A 22,149-nucleotide genomic window follows, 5' to 3' on the forward strand; every position below is an offset into this window, starting at 1 on the left:
CTCAGCTCCCTTGATGGGTTTCCCATCAAACCCACTGCTGGCTCCCTGGTCGTCATCACAAAACCCTCTTAGGGGAATGTATGAAAGGTGAAATAGTATAATTCACCAGAGGGCAAAAGCAAGAATGGGGCTGTTGGTTGGCACGAGTGAACCGAAACAATCTCAGGACTAATTTGGATCCTAGTTCTCTCCAGATTACTTTCTGAAAAGGCAGTCTCCAAAACTTCTGCAAAAGGAGACTGCCAAGTGAGTGACCACCCAAGTAAACCCTGTACATAGATGTATCTGTGCTAGGGTTCCCTTCAGAATTTCACCACAGCGGGTTTTCTATTATCTCAGAGCTTTCTAGTAGCTTGTATTTAAAGGTTCAAACTCTCTTTCAATATGAGGGGGAAAGGGTACTGCCAAAAACCACTTAGATATTTCCAAAGCAAAATCTTTCCTGTTAATCTCGGTAAAATGACCTTGGCCAGCTCTTTGGATCTCTTTGGCCATATCTTCTATCTAGTTTGAGTTTGTTACTTACACCAAACAGCTGTGGAAAGTAGTAGATTCTGGAAGCTATTGTTTCTGAAGGGCCTATCCACAATGCTTGTATGCCTCCATTTTTCAGATAGAAGCACCTCTTTTCCTTGTACAAACTCCTTTCCACCCTTTAAGCTTTTGGGAATGGATTGGTAGAAAAATTTCCAAATGTTGGAATATGTGATTGTTTCTTGTGGCCATCATTCAACTCCAAGAAAAGGGGCTTAGCTAACCAGAAAACAGAAATGTACCGGCGCACATCTTTGTTAAGAGAGGCCCTCACTTGTGATGGTAAGTGAAGTTAAATCAGACAGAGAAAGACAAACGCGGTATAATCTCAATTACACGTGGAATCTTAGAAAGCTGAAGTCACAGAAGCAGAGTAGCAAGGTGGTTGTCAGGGGCTGGGGGGTAGGGGAAATGAGATATTGATCAAAGGGTATAAACTTCCAGATGTAAGATAGGTTAAGATCTGGGGATCTAGTGTATAGCATGGTGACTATAGTTAACAGTACTGTATGGTACACTTGGAAGCTGCTAGCAGAGTAGATCTTAAATATTCATATATACACAGATTTTATATATATATAAATTATATATTATAAGGTGATGATGCGAGGTGATGGAGATATTAACTAACCTCATGGCAGTAATCATTTTGCAGTATATACATGAATCAAATCACACTAAACACCTTAAATTCACACATTATATGTAAATTATTTTCACAAGAAAATTGAAGAAAGAGAGAGAGGCCCTCACTACCTGACAATATACAACCCAAGACGGATGACAGTCAGGTAATGCTCAATGCCCAGATGAAAAGCCATGTGCGCTACCCTTGTTGAAGTTGGTGTGATGAGAGATTAAAAAATGGGAAATGAGTTGAGGGGATAAGCAGATTTCCCTGATAGCTCAGTCAGTGAAGAATCCACCTGCAATGACGGAGAACTGGGTTTGATCCCTGGGTTGGGAAGATCCCCTAGAGAAGGTAAAGGCTACCCACTTCAGTAGTCTGGCCTGGAGAATTCCTTGGGGTTGCAAAGAGTCGGACACGACTGAGCAACTTTCATTTTCAGACAAATGAAGGAAGCTTAGTTTTCCAGGTTCCTCCCAATCATTTCCTGCTAGGTACCCTCCACCTTGGAGAAGGCAATGGCACCCCACTCCAGTACTCTTGCCTGGAAAATCCCATGGACGGAGGAGCCTGGTAGGCTGCAGTCCATGGGGTAGCAAAGAGTCGGACACGACTGAGCGACTTCACTTTCACTTTTCACTTTCAAACATTGGAGAAGGAAATGGCAACCCACTCCAGTGTTCTTGCCTGGAGAATCCCAGGGACGGGGGAGCCTGGTGGGCTGCCGTCTCTGGGGTTGCACAGCGTCAGACACGACTGAAGCGACTTAGCAGCAGCAGCAGCAGCACCCTCCACCGACAGGGTAACACATCCCCCAGCTGTAAAGCACCATCTAGTGGATCCATCTTGGAAGCAGGGTGATACAGGCTTTTCCTAACCAACCCAGCCTATTGTTTTATGCTGTTTTGAGGTGAGTGACAGATGTAAAGAGTTAAACTGATACTCCAGGCTACAGCAGAATTCCTCAGGCAGTTGCTAGGATGCATGAACCACAAGGAAAAGGTCCAGACTCAAAAAGGTCACAAACTTGACAAGATTTCTGGTATTAGCTACAAATTAATGGAATTCCTATGAGTCAAATCCAGTGGCTGGCTGCCCTCCGGTTTATAGAAATGTCCTGCCAGGGAAATCCCAGCCTGGCGAACAAGACCTGTGGCAGCTCAATCCCTAAGGCAACTCCTCCACCCGGATCACTGCCCCCCAGAAGCAGAAGGTTTGAGCTGTAGGGTCCTCAGCAGGCTCCTCCCCGCTGCATCTCTAGGGAGAGCTCTGGAGCAAAGGGACAAGGTGCTCCCCCATCAATCAGGCAGAGCCTGGGGCAGCCAAACTGACTGAGCAGGTGACCCATTCTGCTGCCAGCCCAGGAGAGGCTTGCTTTTCCTGTCCAGCAGGATGGGGTCATTGGTATTGGTCCCCTGGCAACTGTATGGTTCTTCTGCATGAGAGGGCCAGGGCAGGGGGCGGGGGTGGGGAGCAGGCTGTGCTGGGTCTTAGTTGCAGTGTGCAGGCTTCTTTAGTTGTTGCATTTTTGGCTTCTCTAGTTGCAATGCATGAGCTCTAGAGTGTGGCCGGCTCAGTAGTTGAGGAGCACAGGCATGCCCTGCAGCATGTGGGATCTTAGTTTCCCAACCAGAGATCGAACCTGTATCCCCTGCACCAAAAGGCAGATTCTTGACCACTGAACCACCAGGGAAGTCTTGCACAGCTCGGTTCTTTATTTTTTCTTCCCATTTTTTAATGATTTTGTTTATTTAGTTAGTTATTTTTGGCTGTGCTGAGTCTTCATTGCATCACGAGGGCTTTCTCTACTTGCAGCAAGTAGGGGTTACTCTCTAGTTGCAGTGTACAGGCTTCTCGTTGCAGTGGTCTCTCTTGTTGCCGAGCGCGGGCTCCAGTGAGCACGGGCTTCAGTAGTTGTGGCTCACAGGCTTAGCTGCCCCACAGCATGTGGATCCTCCAGGACCAGGTATTGAACCAGTGTCCCCTCTATTGCAAGGCAGACTCCTAACCACTAGACCACCAGGGAAGCCCTTTTCCTCCTTTCTAAATGAATGTGTTTATTGTGATTATCCACCTTTCCCTTTCGTATTATATATTGTGATTTGAGAACAGTTTAATCTGCCATTTAATCACAGATTGCTAAGCAGATCATGAGAAGCACATCTAGATTAAGTAAGTCAATAGGAATGGATCATCCCTTGGTCTTGGACCTGGATTTAGTACAGATCCACCTTTGGACTGTCTTCCTCCTGGGTTCCATTTTTGGTTATATGAAGGATAATTCCACTTTCTTAATGGAGGATGTTTTTCTATATAGTGTGTGTGTCTGTGTCTGTGTGGGTGTGCATGTGTGTGTGTGTGTGCACGTGTGCATGAGAAGTAGCCAAATGGTTGAAAGTAGTGGACTGTTTGTAGCTCTTTGCTTTGGTCTGTCAACATGGTTTGCTGTTCCTCTTTTCCTAATGGGGATCATATGCCCCTCTCAATGCAACCCTTGTGGGATTGCCCATCACACTGATATCCTCCCCCCAACCAGCCATGCCAGTAAGCCCCAAACCCCAGGTAGGCTGATCACACTACCCCAGCTCCTCTTAACAGTGATTCATCCAATGGATAGTCACCTGCCTAGGAGAGGAGACTTCTGGAACTGAAAAACTGTCCCCACTGACGTGGCTAACGTGGGGCAGCTGCTGCCCGTCCCGGCCCACCACGTAGTTCACAATAGAAGAAAGTGAAGCCAGCTCACACTTAGAAACAGAGGAGGCAAGCGACAGAGAGAAAGGGAGAGTCCTACTCATGGTGTTAAGTGCCCAGTCCCAGTTCCTGGTGATGCCACTCAGGTTCTGATTCCATGCGCTCCCACCACCCCCGTCCTTTTCAGCTATGGCTAGTCTGAGATGTGCTTCCATCACCTGTGACAGTTTAGAAAGAAATCTCATTAACAGACCCTTGATGCTGCCGAGTGAACAGAGGAGAAATGAGGACAGAAAATGGTTTTACCTTTTACATGAGCCCAGACTGCACAGGCACTTCTTCTCACCTGTAAAGGAAAGTACAGCAACAGATGTAACTGGGCGGTATGTGATGTCCATTTAAATAACACACCTTTGTCCTCCAAGTTGCAGGGTTTTATCTCTTATTTTGGACACCATGATGTTTAATGTCTCATCCTGGGAACCTACCTGGTGGTTCAGTGGTTAGGATAGCATCACCAGCTCAATGGACATGAATTGGAGCAAACTCTGGGAGACAGTGGAGGACAGAGGAGCCTGGCATGCTGAAGTCTATGGGGTCACAAAGAGTCAGACATGACTTAGTGACTGAACAGCAAAAACAATCAGTGGTTAAGACTCTGTGCTTCCACTGCAGGGGTTGCTGGTTCAAACCCTGGTCAGGGAACTAAGATCCCGCATGCTGTGCAGTGTGGCCAAAAAAGAAAAGTCTCATTCAGCTGTAACATCTTACAATTTAGCCTTATGATCACCAAGCATTCAAAGGGTCTGGCAGGGCAACAGAGACAGAAGTGACCCTAGGAATGATGACCCTAAAGCTTTCCAATGGATCTCAGGAAGTACACACTCCAGGGAAAGAGCAGGGATGGCAGTGAATTCCATTCCCCTTGCCAGCTCTCAGCAACTGGCACTGACTGCCTGGAGAATGACGTTGAAGAGGATTCCAAGGTCACATCCATGTTCAGCAAGACAGTGATGCATCTTATGGGCAAGGCTATAAGAAGCCTTGGAACATATAAATACTTCTCTAGATGACAGTTGAGCTCAGTTGTTCAGTCATGTCTGACTCCTTGTGGCCCTGTAGGCTGTAGCCTGCCAGGCTTCTCTGTCAATGGAATTCTCCAGGCAAGAAATACTGGAATGGGTTGCCATTTCCTCTTCCAGGGGATCTTCCCGACCCAGGATCAAACCCTCTTGTGTCTTCTGCATTGGCAGACAGATTCTTTACCACAGCGCCACCTGGGAACCCTTCGTCAAGTGCATTTAATAAAAGATAATATGCAAGAATAAAGTGAAGGGTATATTTCAAGATACTGGGAAAGAAAAAGGACCTCAAACAACAAGACTGTTACTAGGGAATTGAGTGTATTAAAGGAGAGACATAGACAGGGCCAGATAAAAGAAGGGAGCTCATTAAAATATAGTGGCTTGATCAGATGTACATTTTATAAAACTCACTCTGGCAGTAGTATGGAGCAAGGGTACAGGTAGAAGAGGCAAGGCGATGAGTTAGAAAATTGCTGTTCAGACAGGGAGGTCAAAGGCTAAACAGTGCTAATGAAAGAGAGAAAAGGATGGTTTTAAATGGCATTAAGGTGACATAACTGACATAATTTGATAATGGACTGCACAAGAAGATTAGAAAAAGAAAGACAAGAATTATTCCTAGATTTCTGTATTGACTTCCCTGCTGGCTCAGATGGTAAGGCATCTGCCTACAATGCTGGAGACCTGGGCTCAATCCCTGGGTCAGGAAGATCTCCTGGAGAAGGAAATGGCAACCCACTCCAGTATTCTTGCCTGGAAAATTCCATGGACAGAAGAGTCTGGTGGGCTACAGTCCATGGGGTGGCAAAGAGTCGGACACAACTGAGCGACTTCACTTTCACTTTCTGTATTGGCAACTAGGAACACGGTAATGTTACTTGGTGGGGCAGATACATAAAAGGAAACACAAAAAGAGGGGACTGGAAAACTCATTCTTACCAATTTACAAAGCTCTAGTAAGGGCAGTACTGGCAGGTTTGAAATGGCAGCCCAAGATGACTAATACACCCTCCCAGACCAAAGTCCCAGCCTGAGACAGCAGCTCTGAGCAATCTCTAAATTGCACACATACTCTACCACCAGCGTTGTCTATGGCTAGAGATACCAAGTCAGGATCTCCGGGTGATATTCTAGCAAGGAGGCCTTGTTTCAGTCATAACGACCTCTGCAACAAGTTAAGGGCAATATATTCTGGACTTTAGTCTTTCAATTCTTAATCCCTACATAATTGTCACAAAACACCACCAGACCTTTCTGCTACTTGGACATAGTTTTATATCAAGCATGATAATGGCACATTTGACTTGTGTCCTATACAAAATTTAATAGCATGTTTCAGTTTTAAATACGTGATGAACCTTACACGCAAGATGCCTCAAATTCATCAGCCAAGAGATGTTTCTATTAATAGAATTTTTCTAGTTTTCATTGCCAACCAATATGAATTGATATCAAACTTTGAGTTCTCTGAAGGCAATGGCACCCCACTCTAGTACTCCTGCCTGGAAAGAAAATCTCATGGATGGAGGAGCCTGGAAGGCTGCAGTCCATGGGGTTGCTGAGGGTCGGACATGACTGAGCTACTTCACTTTTACTTTTCACTTTCATGCATTGGAGAAGGAAATGGCAACCCACTCCAGTGTTCTTGTCTGGAGAATCCCAGGGACGGGGGAGCCTGGTGGGCTGCCGTCTCTGGGGTCGCACAGAGTTGGACACGACTGAAGTGACTTAGCAGTAGCAGCAGCAGGGCAACCATGACAATGTTCCTTCCAGAAGCTCTTCCACCTCTGACTGATCGATCCAGCTCTGGCTATTCTCCTTGTCTGCTGCTGCTGCTGCTAAGTCGCTTTAGTCGTGTCCAACTCTGTGCGACCCCATAGACAGCAACCCACCAGGCTCCCTCATCCCTGGGATTCTCCAGGCAAGGACACTGGAGTGGGTTGCCATTTCCTTCTCCAATGCATGAAAGTGAAAAGTGAAAGTGAAGTCGCTCAGTCGTGTCCGACTCACAGCGATCCCATGGACTGCAGCCCACCACGCTCCTCCATCCATGGGATTTTCCAGGCAAGAGTACTGGAGTGGGGTGCCATTAGCTCATTATAATTATTCATTCTGTAAAGAGTATACATGTCTCATGTTTTTCATGAGTTTCCATGTCTCAAGAAAGAACCACTGCTAGAAACACAGACTCTCTAAGGATTGAGAGATGAGAGTGGGGTTTATGCAATAGCCAAGGAAGTAACGGAAGCAGAAAATAGAGCCAGAAAATAGTGCTGAGCATAATCTGCCCCTCCCTCTTGCTTTCCAGAGAATGAGGGAAGGCAGCAGCCTGGCAGGAGTACAGGGAAGTGCCAGAAAGATCTAGATGTTCCACTCCAGCTCAGGCTTCCGCAATGCAATGGGATGAGGGCATTCCATAAAGCTTAGGAAAAAAACAAAACAAATTCAGTCCAAACACAGAGCCAAACAGGTTCCCCCAGCAAGTTCAGAATATCCACCTCCAGAAAGGTTTCACCTGCCCCTCCTTTATAAAGTGAAAGGGTTCAACACACGTTTATGGTTCTTCTATGCAGTGTTCATCCCAGATACGGGGAAAACAAATGTTCAAATATTTAAATTTCACATGAAGAGGAAAATATCAAATTCACAAGAGTTTTTAAAGAAATATACCTCATTCCATTCACTTGTGATTCGTAATATAATGCAGTAATCATGCCCTGTTTTCAAGGGTGCATTATAATATTTCCCATAGTACAGCCTGTCTCCAATAGGTATCTCCATGGCATCATCGGGAATATCCTTGGCCAGCAGTTCTGCAGTCACGTATCCACTGGCCTCAGAAGCTTCGCTAAAGAATGAAGCAGCCTCTTCAGAATCACAAGCAAATGTGCTTTGGAGGGCCGAGGGAAGCACTAACACCTGATATGAACTGTAAGAGAAAAGAAAACATCTATCAGACCCTTGCTTGGGTTGCGGCCAGGGGTGGGGGGTCATTCATTCATTTATTCACACTTACTGAGCACCGGCAGTGAGGTCAACACTTTGCTAGATGCTGGAGATACAACACTGGATAAAAGTCCCTGCCCACGTGGGCTTCACGATCTGACAGCCCCAACAGTCCTGGAACTCCAGTTGGAACCAACCGTATTCATGTTTCATGACACTGGGGGAGCGATCTCTCTAAGCTCTGGCTGCAGATGGCTACCTGGGCAACTGCCTGGAGCATACGTGTCATAAAGTTGATCTAATCAGTGATTTTTCTCGTGGGCAAACAAAGTCCAGCTGGGGAAAGGCTTTAGCAGTCACATGGAGCCCCATTGCCTACAAGAGTTAGGGCACTAAGTCTGCCAAAAGGCTCCACATAATCACATGAGGAGCCTAAAACAGAACTCATGTGACGGACACTCCCTCCAGTTCATGGACTGATACCGAAGTTCCTATGAAATGAATGAGAAGCACGGAGTGCAAAGTCACCGTGAACTCATCTAGTCTGACAATATCCTTCAACAGCTGGAAAGGGAAAATTGTGTATGTTCCCTACATGTGGACAAAGAAACACACTAGCAATCAGGTGCCATATGATCATGTTTCAGTATTATTTATCCCACCAAATAGAAAATCTGTCAGCAAAAGAAAGTGTAAGAACAAAAACACTCTGAGAATAAATCACATCTTCCTTTCTATTTCCATCTGCTTGGGCTCATCTCCTAGTAAGTTTTGGGATGTCTGCTTTCTCTATCAGGCTTGATAGTAAGGACTTGAATGATTTGCATTTTGCAAATCTTTGCACAGTTCTTTGGCTATGACTGACTCCCCACTGATGTTTCTTGAGTTGAAATTTCAGTAAAGAAGAAAAACATGCATCAGCACCAAATATGATTCAGATAATTTCCCAAACTCATTAGCATATGTAATTCTATTTTGCCAATAAGTATACACTTCTTGCTCCACATTCCTAATGCCCCATCTCCTGCTTCCTAAGAGCCCATGAGTTACTAGGTTAATAGCAGGTGTTGGACTTAGAAAGTATCCATCCACCAGGCTCCCCAAATTCCTAGGTGTCCTCAGGCCCCTGATTTCCACAAAGCTTCTGGATTCACTTTCAGCAACGAGGTCTGTACAAAAATGACAAAGTGAAGCCCGCAGGGCAATGCTTTGTCACTGCCACCACCAGTAAACATTTACTAAGTCTCACAGCCTACAAAGGAACACCTACAACAGCAAACTTTCCTGGGGACTTGAAGATGCAGACACCCCTATGAATCACAGACACAGGTAAAAAAGTAAATGGGCAGCAGGCTCCATGCTGTCTGTAAGTACATCTTCAAGTCCCTCTCGTCTTACCATGTAGGTAGTGATGTTCAAGTGCAAGTTCAAGGCTCACTTGAACTCATCTGGTTCTGAACATTTCAAGAGGCATATAGCAGTCTCCCCAGTTAGTATGACCATAACCACCCGAGTCGCTTGATAATTGTACAAATTTCCAGCCCCCATCCCAGACCTACTCAATCAAAATCTCCAGTAGAGTCTGAGAATTCATGTTGCTGATAAAACACCCTAGGTGGTTCCTGGAATCTGGCAAGTGTGGGAGACATGAGCATGAGAAGAGCCTGGCTACAGGTGCATCATCCCTCAAGATCACCCGGGCCGGGAGGGGAGGCATGGGGCCGGAGCCCCAGCTCCACCAAGTGCCCAAGCCACTGCCCCACACCCCGATCCTGGATAATGTACATGGCAGACTCTGGGCTGCCACCCACTGGCAGTGCTGCTTCCCCCAGCTCAAACCAGGTATTCGGGCCAAGGAAACCACCTCAGCATCCTGCTGGTAATCAGTGCCGATGACACTGGGGAAGCAGTCATGTCTGTTGAGAGCATGACTGTTCAGAAGGACTTTTCCCCCTCTTTCCCAACACTACCCTCCCTGATGACTCACAGATCTCCACTTCCTGTTTTGGAGGCACTGGCCGGCACAGAGCCACAAGGGTAGACTGTCATTTGGCTTTTCTTTCTGCCTTACATAATTACCTGGCCTAAATATCAGGTACGTATTGCACATTCTCTCAGGCACTGAGGTCACAACTTCCATTCTCCTTCCAGCAACAGAATTACAATGCCTTCCAGTAACTTGTCAGGAATTAAAACACAGAACAACTTAGGCCATACACATGCCTGGAAAGACTTCTGAGCATTTACTGGGCTCAAACGAACAGACACGAAGAGCCCAAGTTTCATTATAAATGGACACACAGATAATTTTGCTAGACTTTCTTTTGACAGTTTTGTGATATCTCATGAATTTTACCCTGATTGTACGGTACGGTCATTAGACTGAAGGGTCAGGAGAGCCATAGGCAGTGTGGGTTAGGTCAAGGAAGCAGGATATTGCCATCTCCTCTTTTTTAAAGTTAATTTTTATTGGTGTATAATGACAGTGTTGGAAGAGTTTCTATGGTACAGCAAAGTGAAACATCTATACGTATACATACACCCCTTCCTTTTTGGATTTCCTTCCCATTTAGCTCACCACAGAGCACTGAGTAGAGTTACCTATGCTATCCAGTAGGTTCTCATAAGTTATCAATTTTATATATAGTAGTGTATATGAATCAGCTGCAATCTCCCAGTTCATCCCACCCTTCTCTTTCCCTCCTTGGTGTCCATACACTTTTTTCTCTATGTCTGTGTCTCTATTTCTGTATTGCAGATAAGATCATCTATCCCATTTTTCTAGACTCCTGTCAGTAAGTTGCTCATCTCCCCAGGTGAACATCAATCTTCCTCTCTAAAAATGGAATATGTCTGCTTTCCTAATCCTGCCATGACCTGTGTAAATAAAAAGCTTAATTGAACACAACACAGTCCACCACCTGATGTAAATTACTTCCACCCTAATACCATCTGGAGTCCAAGAAGCAGTTATTAGCAATGCAATGCCTTACCCACATCTCAGTACTTGAATGAATTAAAGGAATTATCCAAATGACTGTCCCAGAAACCACTACACACACTCCAAAGTCACCCTTAAATAAAGGAAAATACATTCTGTCTTTGGCAAGTGAAATGATGCTCCTGATCCACCATCACTAATGCATATACCTGGAGGCATGAGTGCAAAAGATACTGCCTGACATGTCACAGGCACCCAAACAATGCTTATTCAATGACCAAAGGAGCAGATTCAGTTTCTCGAGCTCAGCTGCCCAAATGCTCATCTCTGGTCCCTTAAAAGTCTCTATATTCACTAAGGAGGGTGCTGGTTGGAATTAAAGGCTCAGTCTGTGCCCAGTCAGTGAAAGTCACTTAGTCATGTCCAACTCCTGGCGACCCCATGGACTATACAGTCCATGGAATTCTCCAGGCCAGAATACTGGAGTGGGTAGCCTTTCCCTTCTCCGGCAGATCTTCCCTACCCAGGGATTGAACCCAGGTCTCCCTCATTGCAGGCAGATTCTTTACCAGCTGAGCCACAAGGGAAGCCCAAGAATACTGGAGTGGGTAGCCTATCCCTTCTCCGGCAGATCTTCCCAACCCAGGGATTGAACCAGGGTCTCCTGAATTGCAGGCAGATTCTTTACCAACGAGCTATGTGAAGCCCAGTCTGTGCCCAAGGAAACAAAAAAAGAGGCCCATTGCCTTAACTACCACGGTGTAGCCACCTAGAGAGAAGTCTCATTCTCACTCGAATCAGTGTTTCCAAACACTCAATGGGACCAGTGGGCAGCCACGGGAAAGAGGCCTCTGCTCACCTGATGGGTCCATTTTTCTCCGTGGCTTTCCTCAGTCGCAAGCGTGGCAGAGGCCCTCCATGCACAGTGAAAAAGTCTACTTCCGGAAGGGGAGGCTCTGAAAATATGTTGCAAAGAAGAAAACGGGTGTGATCAGAACAAGCAGAAACATGAAGAAAGTGGTCCTCATGGGACATCAAGAGGCAAGTTTTCATGAAAGAAGTGATGAGTAAATTCAGACACACGCTCCGACACGGGCGAATCCTGAACACATGAGGCTAAGAGAAATATGCTAGACACAGAAGAACAAATATCGCATGATCCCACTTGCATGAAATCTCTGGAACAGGTAAATCCACAGAGACAGAAGTACATTGGAGGTTGCCAAGGGCTGAGGGTGTGGGTAGGGAATGGGGAGTTATTGCTTAATGGCCAACAGGGTTTCTGTTTGAGGTGATGAAAACATTTTTGAAATAGATAATGATAATGGTTTACACCACTGTGAATGTACTTAATGCCAATAACTTGTGCCCTGAAAAATGATTAAAATAGTACATTTTATGTTGTACATATTTTATTATAATTCTTTTAAAAAGCGATGCCCCAGCACTAAACAGAGGGTGGAGGCTGTGGTCATTTCAAATATCTTGGAAGATAGGTTCCTGTTTGGCGAGGAGACCAGCATATCCGACTTCTAGATCCTTTGGGGAAATTTTATTATTATTATTAATTATTATTATTTTGGCTGCTCTGTGGAGCTTGTGGGATCTTAGTTCCCTGACCAGGGATGTGTGTGTGTGTGTGTGTGTGTGCACGCACACACACACATGATTATCCTTTTATTTTTATTTTAATTAATTAATTTAATTGGAGGATAATTACTTTAAAATATTGTGATGGTTTTTGCCACACATCAACATGAATCAGCCACCTGACCAAGGACTGAACCTGCGATTCAGCAGTGAAAGCGTGGAGTCCTAACCTCTGGACTGTGAGGGAATTCCCTAGACTTCTAGAGCCTTTATAATCACACAGCTGTCTGCTCTTATCTTGCTTTCCCCAGCAACCAGATTTCCCAAATAGTTACTTCATGGGGAGGAGAATGCACTGACTGGTTGATACCGGGGTTCCATCATCTAACTGGGAGTTACATTCACCGTATGAACATACCAGCCACCACTCTGCCATGGGGGTCACACAGTTAACTTGTGTTGGGTACACAACGCATATATAGATGTGCCCTATATATGCCTCACCTCATTTAATCTTCTCAACAGTGCTATCAAGTGGATGAGAGTTACAGAGAGAGATAGAAAGAGAAAAAATAAAATATGAAGTCCCCCCGAAATTCCCCTGAATGCGGCCACAGTGAAATTAAGAACTAGAAGGCCAAAACAGACACTCAAGACTCTTTTACCCAATTAGAAAATAGATTTAGAGTAGAAATTTTCAATTCAAATTATAATTAAAAAAAAAAAGTTTAGACCTTCCAAGATAGGTCTTAAAGCTCTACTAAATATGCTATTTACACACTGCCTTTCAACAAATATTTACTAGCCACTTCTATGTGAGGCTGGGAGAAACAGCCATGGAAGACATGGTTTCTGCTTTCCAGGAGCTCAGAGTCTGATACCAGAGTCTTGTAAACAGGTGGTGCTTGGAGCTACGATAATGAGAGTGGTAGGAATGCAGGGGAAGAATGCCTGACCCAGGGCAGTGGGGTGAGCCTATCAAATACAGAAATTGATATACTCAGAGGCAGGAGGTGAGAGAGAGTGCATGCAGAGAGAGAACAGCAGGAGTTCAGTGTGGCCAAAAGGTTGAGTTCCAGTTCAGCAGAGGCAGAAAGTAAAGTGAGAAATGTAAGACTTCCCTGGTGGCACAGTGGATAAGAATCTGCCTGCCAATGCAGGGCACACGGGTTCGATCCCTGGTCCGGGAAGATCCCCCATGTGGAGGAGCAGCTAAGCCCATGAGCCACAACTATTGAAGCACATGTGCCTAAAGCCTGTGCTCTGCAACAAGAGAAGCCGCCACATTGAGAAGCCCAAGCAACACAAAAAGGGTAGTCTCCACTCTGCAACTAAGGAAAGCCCGCACGCAGTAAGGAAGACCTAGTGCGGCCAAAATCAAATAAATAAGTAAACAAAAATTAAGCAGTGTGTGTCTAGGTCAGATCTGAGGTCCTGTAAATAAGGAGAAGTCATCTAAAGATTCTTAGCAGATGTATATTTTAGAAAGACAATTTAGACAGCCAGCTGGAGGGTGAATTGGAAAAGAGCAAAAGCATAGATTGTCCAAAATCTGGGTAAGAAGTGTCTGAGGCCTGAAGCAAGTGATGGTGCTCACAATGGAAAAGAGGGGGCAGATGGAGGAGATACGTGGGGCAGAGACGGAACGGAAAGTGGCGCAAGATAAGGAAGGGGAAGGAACCTGGGCTTTGGTTTTGGTCGCTGAGTCAGTGGTGACATACATCATTCATCAAGGTCTGGGGGAAGGTTCAGCCGCACCTCACTTCTAGACCTGTTAAGTTTGAATTCCTTGTGAAACCATCCAGCGGGCAGTTAGAAATGTGGTCCAGAGCTTACGAGCAAACTGTGATGGCGACACGGAGTCAGTCATCAACAGAAGGGGCTTCCCAGGTGGCACCAGTGGTAAACAACCCACCTGCCAGTGCCAGAGACATAAGAGACATGGGTTCAATCCCTGGGTCTGCAAAATCCCCTGGAGGAGGGCATGGCAACCGGCTCCAGGATTCCTGCCTGGGAAATCCCTTGGACAGAGAAGCCTGGTGGGCTACAGTCCATAGAGTTGTGAAGAGTCAAACACGACTGAAGCGACTTCACACACACGGCGGCCCAGAGAGATGGTATAAAGGCATCTGAGAAAAGATGAGGGCCCAGAGTGGACCACCGGGACACCCAGGAACCTAAGACCAGGTGGACGAGTGAGAATTTCCTATAGTGTTTATTAAACACTAAGTCTAGAATTTCTTCCAACACCACGCAGATACAGTGGCCATACAAATCATGTTTTCCGTAAATCTGTGGCATTGTTAAAGGCCCCTGGGGTGACTTGGAACAACCTCTAATGCAGTTAAGACAGCATCCTACAGTATTGAAAAGTCCACCACCTTTCCAAGAGGCGGCCAGAAAGAAATTCTATAACACCCCTGAGGCAGATAGTGGCTAGCCTCCTGCAGCCAGCTAGCAATGGGGAGAAGGGAAATGCAGACTGAAAAGCCCCACCAGGTTCCCCACCAGGGAACAGGAACATTCCAAGCAGCTCTACACTCCGCCCTCAGGCTATCACTGAAAGGCCCTTTCATTGGTGACATTTCTCCTCACAAGGAAAGTAAGTGGTTTTTATCACACATTTCCTGTTTTCAGCCCAGAGGGAGATTAACTGTTTACTCTTTTCTGTGTGAGAACCCTCCTCGGGCTCTTTTAAATTATTCCTCTGTTTGCTCTTCTCTGAGATGAATAATTGTAGGTCCTCTAATCTCTTGGCGAACCTTTTAAAACCACCCAGTTTCTCACCCACCCCAGGAACAGCAGAACAAAGCGATTGCCCAGTTTAGGGAAGGCGGGCCCGCAGCAGGGCAAGGAGGCCCCCCCTGGTTGTTCTGTGCCACGTTGCCCCTTTCAGCCCCACAACCATCCAGTTGATTCAGTCAACACATGACTTCTAGACTGCTTTCTGTTCTGCCTGCTCACCACCTTCCCCACCTTATAAATAGTCTGTTTTTCTCTCGAATACAAAAGCCTGAACTTGAGTAGACTGTTTCTTTGCTGCATTTTTGAGGTTAAATACCTTAGTGAAAATCGCTCAGTCACGTGCGACTCTTTGCTACCCCGCGGACTATACAATCCACGGAATTCTCGAGGCCAGAATACTGGAGTGGGTAGCCTTTCCCTTCTCCAGGGGATCTTCCCAACCCAGGGATTGAACCCAGGTCTCCCGCATTGCAGGCGGATAACTTTACTTCTAGCCATATTTTCCAAGATGCTGTTTCCCCTCCCCAAACTGCTGTCTTTGGCTGGTCTGCTCTCCTTTCCATTGGCCTATTATTGATTTAAACCAAATCAGACCCAAGGCAAGAAATGGGTTGTGTCTGGGCTGGAGTTTTTCACCCTGAGTATGTGCGCTGGGGGCAGACCCAGAAGGAAGACATTCACTGCCCCTCCTAGATGCCAACAATGTCCATTCTCTCCTAGAAGTAAGTGACAAAGGAATTACGGAGGCTGAGAAAACTTTGACGATTCAGGAGAAAAGCAATGAGGCAGAACCTGTCCCCCAAAATATTAAATATACTATAACTTTACAATAACTAAAATAAGAAGGTAAAAGCACAGGGTAGGCAAAGCAATGGAAGAAGCTAGATAATCAAGAAAGAGACCCAAATAAATAAATGAGAATATAGTGTGTGGCATGGACAGTCTTTCCAAAGGTGATGGGGAAACTGGCTGATCATTTGGGGGGGAAAAGTTACCATGTAAATTTAGCCTTATACCACACATCTAAACAAATTCCAGATGGGTGCAAGCTAAAATGTGAAAAGCAAAATTGTTAAGAAGCATTAGAAAACAGTAGAGAATAAGAACTGATCTGATTGCAGAGTGGGAAAGGCTTTTCTTGGCATGACCCGAGGCAGAAACTATAAAAGAATCAATAGAATTGATTACATGAAAACTTAAAATGTCTGAATGTCAAAAAGAATACCGAAAAGAAAATTCAAGAGTAGATAACCTGGGGTGCAATATGTATAACAAAAGATTAATATCATTAATGTAGGCAAACCATTAAAATCAAAGAGAGAAAGGAAGTAACAGAAGTGCAAATGTGTTATTCCTCTAAGACCCACTAAAATGAACAAAAAGTAAAGGAAAATTTTGTCTGCACCAAACTTAAGCAAAGGTCCCAACCTTATGCTATAAACGTCAAGTAAGTGCAAGGAACTAACACATGAATATATAAAAGTAAAGATACCCTAGAGGTTCTTTTCTAATCCTCAGCATCTCCTAATTGGACCACGACCCTCAGGCATTGTGAGTGTGTTAGTTGCACAGTCGTGTCTGACTCTCTGATCCCATGGACTGTAGCCTACCAGGCTGGCATGATAAATTGAAATTGACAGCAGTGGAGAAAATAGAGCTTATGCCGTAAGTCATCAGGTATCACAAGGTGAGCTGAAACTCCCTTGTCAGAAAGGTTATCAGGCTTGGCTTCCCAAGGAGAAGGAACCATCTTTTTATCTTTATCTCCTTCAGCACTTAGCACTGGTCTTTGTACATAACCAATCGATAGGTATTTGCTGAATTAATTGTTATGTTTCAGTATACCTTTCAACCACCCCAACACACAGAAACCCTGGCTTTTGGGCTTTTAATATAAAGAAGCTTTCCCATTCATATTTTATAAACAGCTAATATTAATATAGGATGGGCTTCCCAGGTGGCATAAGTAGTAAAGAATCCACCTGCCAATGCAGGAGATGTAAGAGATGTGGGTTCGATCCCTGGGTTGGGAAGATCCCCTGGAGAAGGGAATGGCAACCCACTCCAGTATTCTTCCTTGGAGAATCCCATGAACAGAGGAGCCTGGCAGGCTCTGGTCCACAGGATCACAAAGAGTCGGACACAACTGAAGTGACTTAGCACTCACACAACGTTAACGTAACATTGTGAAAATAACACATCCAGCCTGCTTTCCTCTGTGGTGTACCATCTTGTCTCTGTGGGGCCTCAGAGGGGGTGCAGATGCTTTCAGTGAGAAGAGTGGGGAGACATCCATCCCCAAACAGTCATTTCCTTAAGGGGCTGAGGGTTGATCTGAAGCTAGAAAGTGGCGGGGAGATTTCTGGGGACTAGAGGAACAGTTGACCCTTGGAGGTATGGAAGGACATATGTGCCTTCATCCTGGGCTGACCTAACATGAGGACCTCAGACATCAATGAATCTGTGTCCATGAAAGACTCTGAGAGAGCCTGGACAAAGAGGGAAACAGCTGGGATGAAGGCCAGCAGGAGCCAGGGTGGTGCCCCGCATCCAGCCTGCGGAGATGAAGCCCTCACTGCGGACACAGGAGTTCACAGTCCTTAGATGGTCTGTGGAAGAGAAGCCCACATCAGGAGAACTCAAGACACCTGGTCCCGCATGGTCCTTTCCTGAGGACACAACAGTGAGAGACGAGGGGTCAGAGGTGCGGGCAGTGGTCCCTAGTCCTGTGGCAGGAATCAGAGCTATCCTGGATGGACCTCTCTGTGAAAGGGATAGTCCAATAAAACCTGGGACACACCTGTGTTTTCAGTGACTCTCCTGAACATCTGAAAAGGTGCATTCTCTTTTCCTTATTACGAATACAGAGATGGGGAAGTTCTCGTGTATGTTGCCAGTCTTGGCACTGAGGATAGACTCAGGAAGAAATTATTTCTTTTACATATTTGTTTCCTTTTTCTCTTCCAGCACTCTTGGTTCCATTATGACCATTCAACCACAGATGATCACTGCATTGTGTCGAATAATATCTACCTGCAGGTACTGGCTTTCTCTCTCTCTTTCCTCCTCTCTTCCCCCCTCCCTCCACCTCTCCCTCTCTGGTTCTCTCCTCTCTCTAAGAAGAAAATTTTGCCTATAAGTTTTTTGACTTGGCAAACCTAGATGCATATTAAAAAGCAGAGATATCACTTTGCCAGTAAAGGTCCATATAGTCAAAGCTATGGTCTTTCCAATAGTCATGTACAGATATGAGAGTTGGACCATAAAAAAAGCTGAGCACTGAAGAACTGATGCTTTTGAACCGTGGTGTTGGAGAAGACTCTTGAGAGTCCCTTGGATTGCAAGGAGATCAAACCAGTCAAATCTAAAGGAAATCAATCCTGAATATTCATTGGAAGGACTGAAGCTGAAGCTCCAATACTTTGGCCACCTGATGTGAAGAGCCAACTCATTGGAAAAGACCCTGATGCTGGGAAAGAGTGGAGGCAGAAGAATTGGGTGGCAGAGGATGAGATGGTTAAATAGCATCACTGACTCAATGGACATGAATCTGAGCAAATTCGGGAGCAGAGGACACAGGAGCCTGGCATGTGACCTCTATGAGGTCGCAAAGAGTTGAACATGACTGAGTAACTGAGCAACAACAACAGAAAACAGCATGACCTGTGTGTGACAGCTCCTTTAAGCCTTTGGGTCTACATCAAGGATGAACGTTCATTCTTCCCCTTGACCTAAAGGGTGTATGAATGAATGGTGGGGCTATTCTGAGGAATTCCCATCAACAGGCTGCCTGCGGAAGCATGTGGGCCATGAGTCAGAAGCACTGCACTCTCCTCTCATCTCACCACCCTTCTCACCAGCACCCTCTTGTTTTCACTGCAACACTTGCCTCTGTCCTTCAACATTCCAAAACCTTTCATTCTCCCCTGAGGTCAGCAATATATTTAAAGCGCATGCTTTCATCTTGTTCCCATCAGCAAGATTTAACTTAACGTAAGACACTCAGAATGGAAATTCCATGCACTTTTCTTCTGGGAAACCAGCTGCTGCGTATTCCAGGTCCAAACCCCTTGCCTCCCATTTCTGGTAAAATTCAAATTTTACGATTTTACTAAAAGAGTCACATCTTAGGCAACGAAGCATATCTGTTCTTCATTAAAGAGAGGGCTTGGGGTCTGTTTTTCTCTTGTTTGTTTGCTTAGAACTTTCACACTTGTTTAAAATTGCAAATTCTTTAAAGCGGGATAGATACGGAAAACAAGAAGGCAGGGTCTCAATGAATTCAAACAGCTCAACAGTGTCCCCTGGTGGCCATGAGCACAGATACAGGGTGTGTGAGCTACCAGGCTGTGTTTCATGTACAAAACAAGGTATAAATGAGGCTCACCAAGATGAAACTCTCTCTCCCAAATCAAAACATATGAAATGCTAATGTGAATCAGCAATGCAAAACATCCAAACAGGAGAAGGACCAATGAGTAGGAGACTGAATAGCTATTCATCTTGATAAATCACCATGGGAAGAAATGCCCAAATTGAACATTTCCTTCCAACTCACCAGCTGGTGAATTCTTTTTTGGTCTAAAGCTTTCATTAACTAACCAGGCATTTTCTCAATGCCAATACCACCCGCTGGCCATTTGGAGATTAGTCTTCATATGTGTTCACTGCAAAAATATTTCTTTGCTATGCTCTCATTGTCCTTACGTGGGCTAGCACGATCCTTATGTGTTGGGGATTCAAGGCAGAACACACAGACAAAAATCTCTGCCATCAGAGTGCTCCTATTTTAGTAGGGGAAAAGAAAACAAACAAATAAAATTCGAAATACAAGTTCTGAAATGAGTTTTGTGAAGAAATTCAAACAGAGGAAATGGATAGAGCGTGATGGGGTGGTGATGGGGAGGTGATTTTTGAAAGGATGAATCTGAGAAGAAACCTGAGTGATAGGGCTTCCCTGGTGGCTCAGATGTAAAGAATCTGCCTGCAATCAGGAGATGTGGCTTTGATCCCTGGGCCAGGAAGATCCCCTGGAGAAGGAAATGGCCACCAGCTCCAGTATTCTAGCTTGGGACATCCCATGTCAGGAGCCTGGCAGGCTGCAGTCCATGGGGTCACAAAAGAATCAAACACGACTTAGTGTCTACACAACAATGACATGTGGAGAGAGTACCTCAGGATGAGTAAGCACCAGATGGAAAGACCTGGATGCAAAAACAAGTCTGACCCGTTTGAGAAATAGCAAGGAAGGTAGGGAGGCAGCTGATGCTTAGAGAGAAAGAGAGAGGGCGGAGGAAGATGAGGTCAGTGAGGTAGGCAAGGGCCAGACTACATGTTCCATGGTCAGGCACATGGATTCTATTCCAACACTAAGGCAAACTCATCAGACAGTTTTGAGCTGGGGATGACATGTTCTTATGTGAATGTTTTTCTTTTTTTATTAATTTTTTATTGGAATATAGTCAATTTACAATGTTGTGTTAGTTTCAGGCGTACAGCAAAGTGAATAAGTTTTACATATACATATATCCACTCTTTTTTAAGACTCTTTTTCCATACAGGTCATTACAGAGTATTGAGTAGAGTTCTTTGTGCTATACAATAGGTCCTTATTTGTTATCTATTTTATATATTGTTGTGAAAGTGAAAGTCTCTCACTGCTAAGTCACTTCAGTCGTGTTCGACTCTGTGTGACCCCATAGACGGAAGCCCACCAGGATCCCCCGTCCCTGGGATTCTCCAGGCAAGAACACTGGAGTGGGTTGCCATTTCCTTCTCCAATGCGTGAAAGTGAAAAGTGAAAGGGAAGTCGTTCAGTCGTGTCCGACTCTTAGCGACCCCATGGACTGCAGCCTACCAGGCTCCTCCGTCCATGGAATTTTCCAGGCAAGAGTACTGGAGTGGGGTGCCATTGCCTTCTCCGGAAAGTCTCTCAGTCGTGTCTAACTCTTTGCCACCCCAAGGACTATACAGTCCATGGAATTCTCCAGGACAGAATACTGGAGTGGGTAGCTTTTCCCTTCTCCAGGGGATCTTCCCAACCCAGAGATCAAGCTGGGGTCTCCTGCATTGCAGGCAGATTCTTTACCAACTGAGCTATCAGGGAAGCTCTATACATGGTTGTGTGTATATGTCAATCCCAATTTCCCAATTTATCCTGCCCGTCCTTTCCCCCCAGTAACTATGTTTGTTTTTTATATCTGTGACTCCATTTCTGTTTTGTAAATAAGTTCATTTGTACCATTTTTTAGATTCCACATATAAGGAACATTACATATTTGTTTTTCTCTGTCTGATTTACTTCACTGAGTATGACACTTTGAGTGATCTTCTTAAATATTTTTTATTTCAATTAAAAAAATTTTTTTTAATCTTTTGGCTGCGCTGTGCAACGCATGGGATTTTAGCTCCCAGGGATCAAACCCACATCCCCTACACTGGAAGCATAAAGTCTTAACCACTGGGCTGCCCGGGAAATCCCTTGAATGATCTTTTTAAAGCTCTGGTGAAGATGAAGACCGCAGCAGGTGACAGGCAACTGTGGAAGCAGGGAGAAGATCTAGAAGCTATTGCAGGAGTCCAAGCAAGAAGTTGCTAGCTTGGATTAAGCTGCTAGTTGCAAAGGCAAAGGGGGTAGAAGTGGTTGGATTCATGTTTATTTCAGGAACAAGCCAGCTTGTTAAGGGCTAGAAACTGGTGGGAGAAGCAGAATCAATTACAATTACTTTATGGCTTGAGCAGTCAGTGAATAGGAATGCCCATAACTGAGACAGAGAAGCCTGGGTGGAAAATGGATTTGTGGGGTAAAGACAAAGATCAGAAATCAAAAGTTCTATTGGTCTTGCTTATTAAATGTTCAAATAGGATATTGGAGACAGGTAGATATATGGAGCTCAGAGGAGAGAATGTGACTAGGACAGATACTTGGGGATTGTCAAAATACAGGTATTGTTTGTAGCCATGAGACTGGTAGAGATCACAGAGGC

General features: G+C 45.1%; 1 protein-coding gene across 1 annotated transcript in view; it reads right to left on the minus strand.

Moving 5' to 3' along the window:
* The window catches only part of SUSD1 (sushi domain containing 1), a 136,170-nt gene that overhangs the window by 15,519 nt on the left and 98,502 nt on the right, over positions 1 to 22,149 (minus strand). Inside the window, exons 13-15 of the mRNA XM_044940451.2 lie at positions 11,688 to 11,784; positions 7,612 to 7,870; positions 4,163 to 4,202 (exon numbers count right to left, since the gene is read on the minus strand). Of these exons, the coding sequence (XP_044796386.2) occupies positions 4,163 to 4,202; positions 7,612 to 7,870; positions 11,688 to 11,784 (396 nt within the window). The remainder of the gene's footprint in view (positions 1 to 4,162; positions 4,203 to 7,611; positions 7,871 to 11,687; positions 11,785 to 22,149) is intronic.

Source organism: Bubalus bubalis, chromosome 3 (genome assembly GCF_019923935.1).
Source record: "Bubalus bubalis isolate 160015118507 breed Murrah chromosome 3, NDDB_SH_1, whole genome shotgun sequence".
NCBI lineage: Eukaryota > Metazoa > Chordata > Mammalia > Artiodactyla > Bovidae > Bubalus > Bubalus bubalis.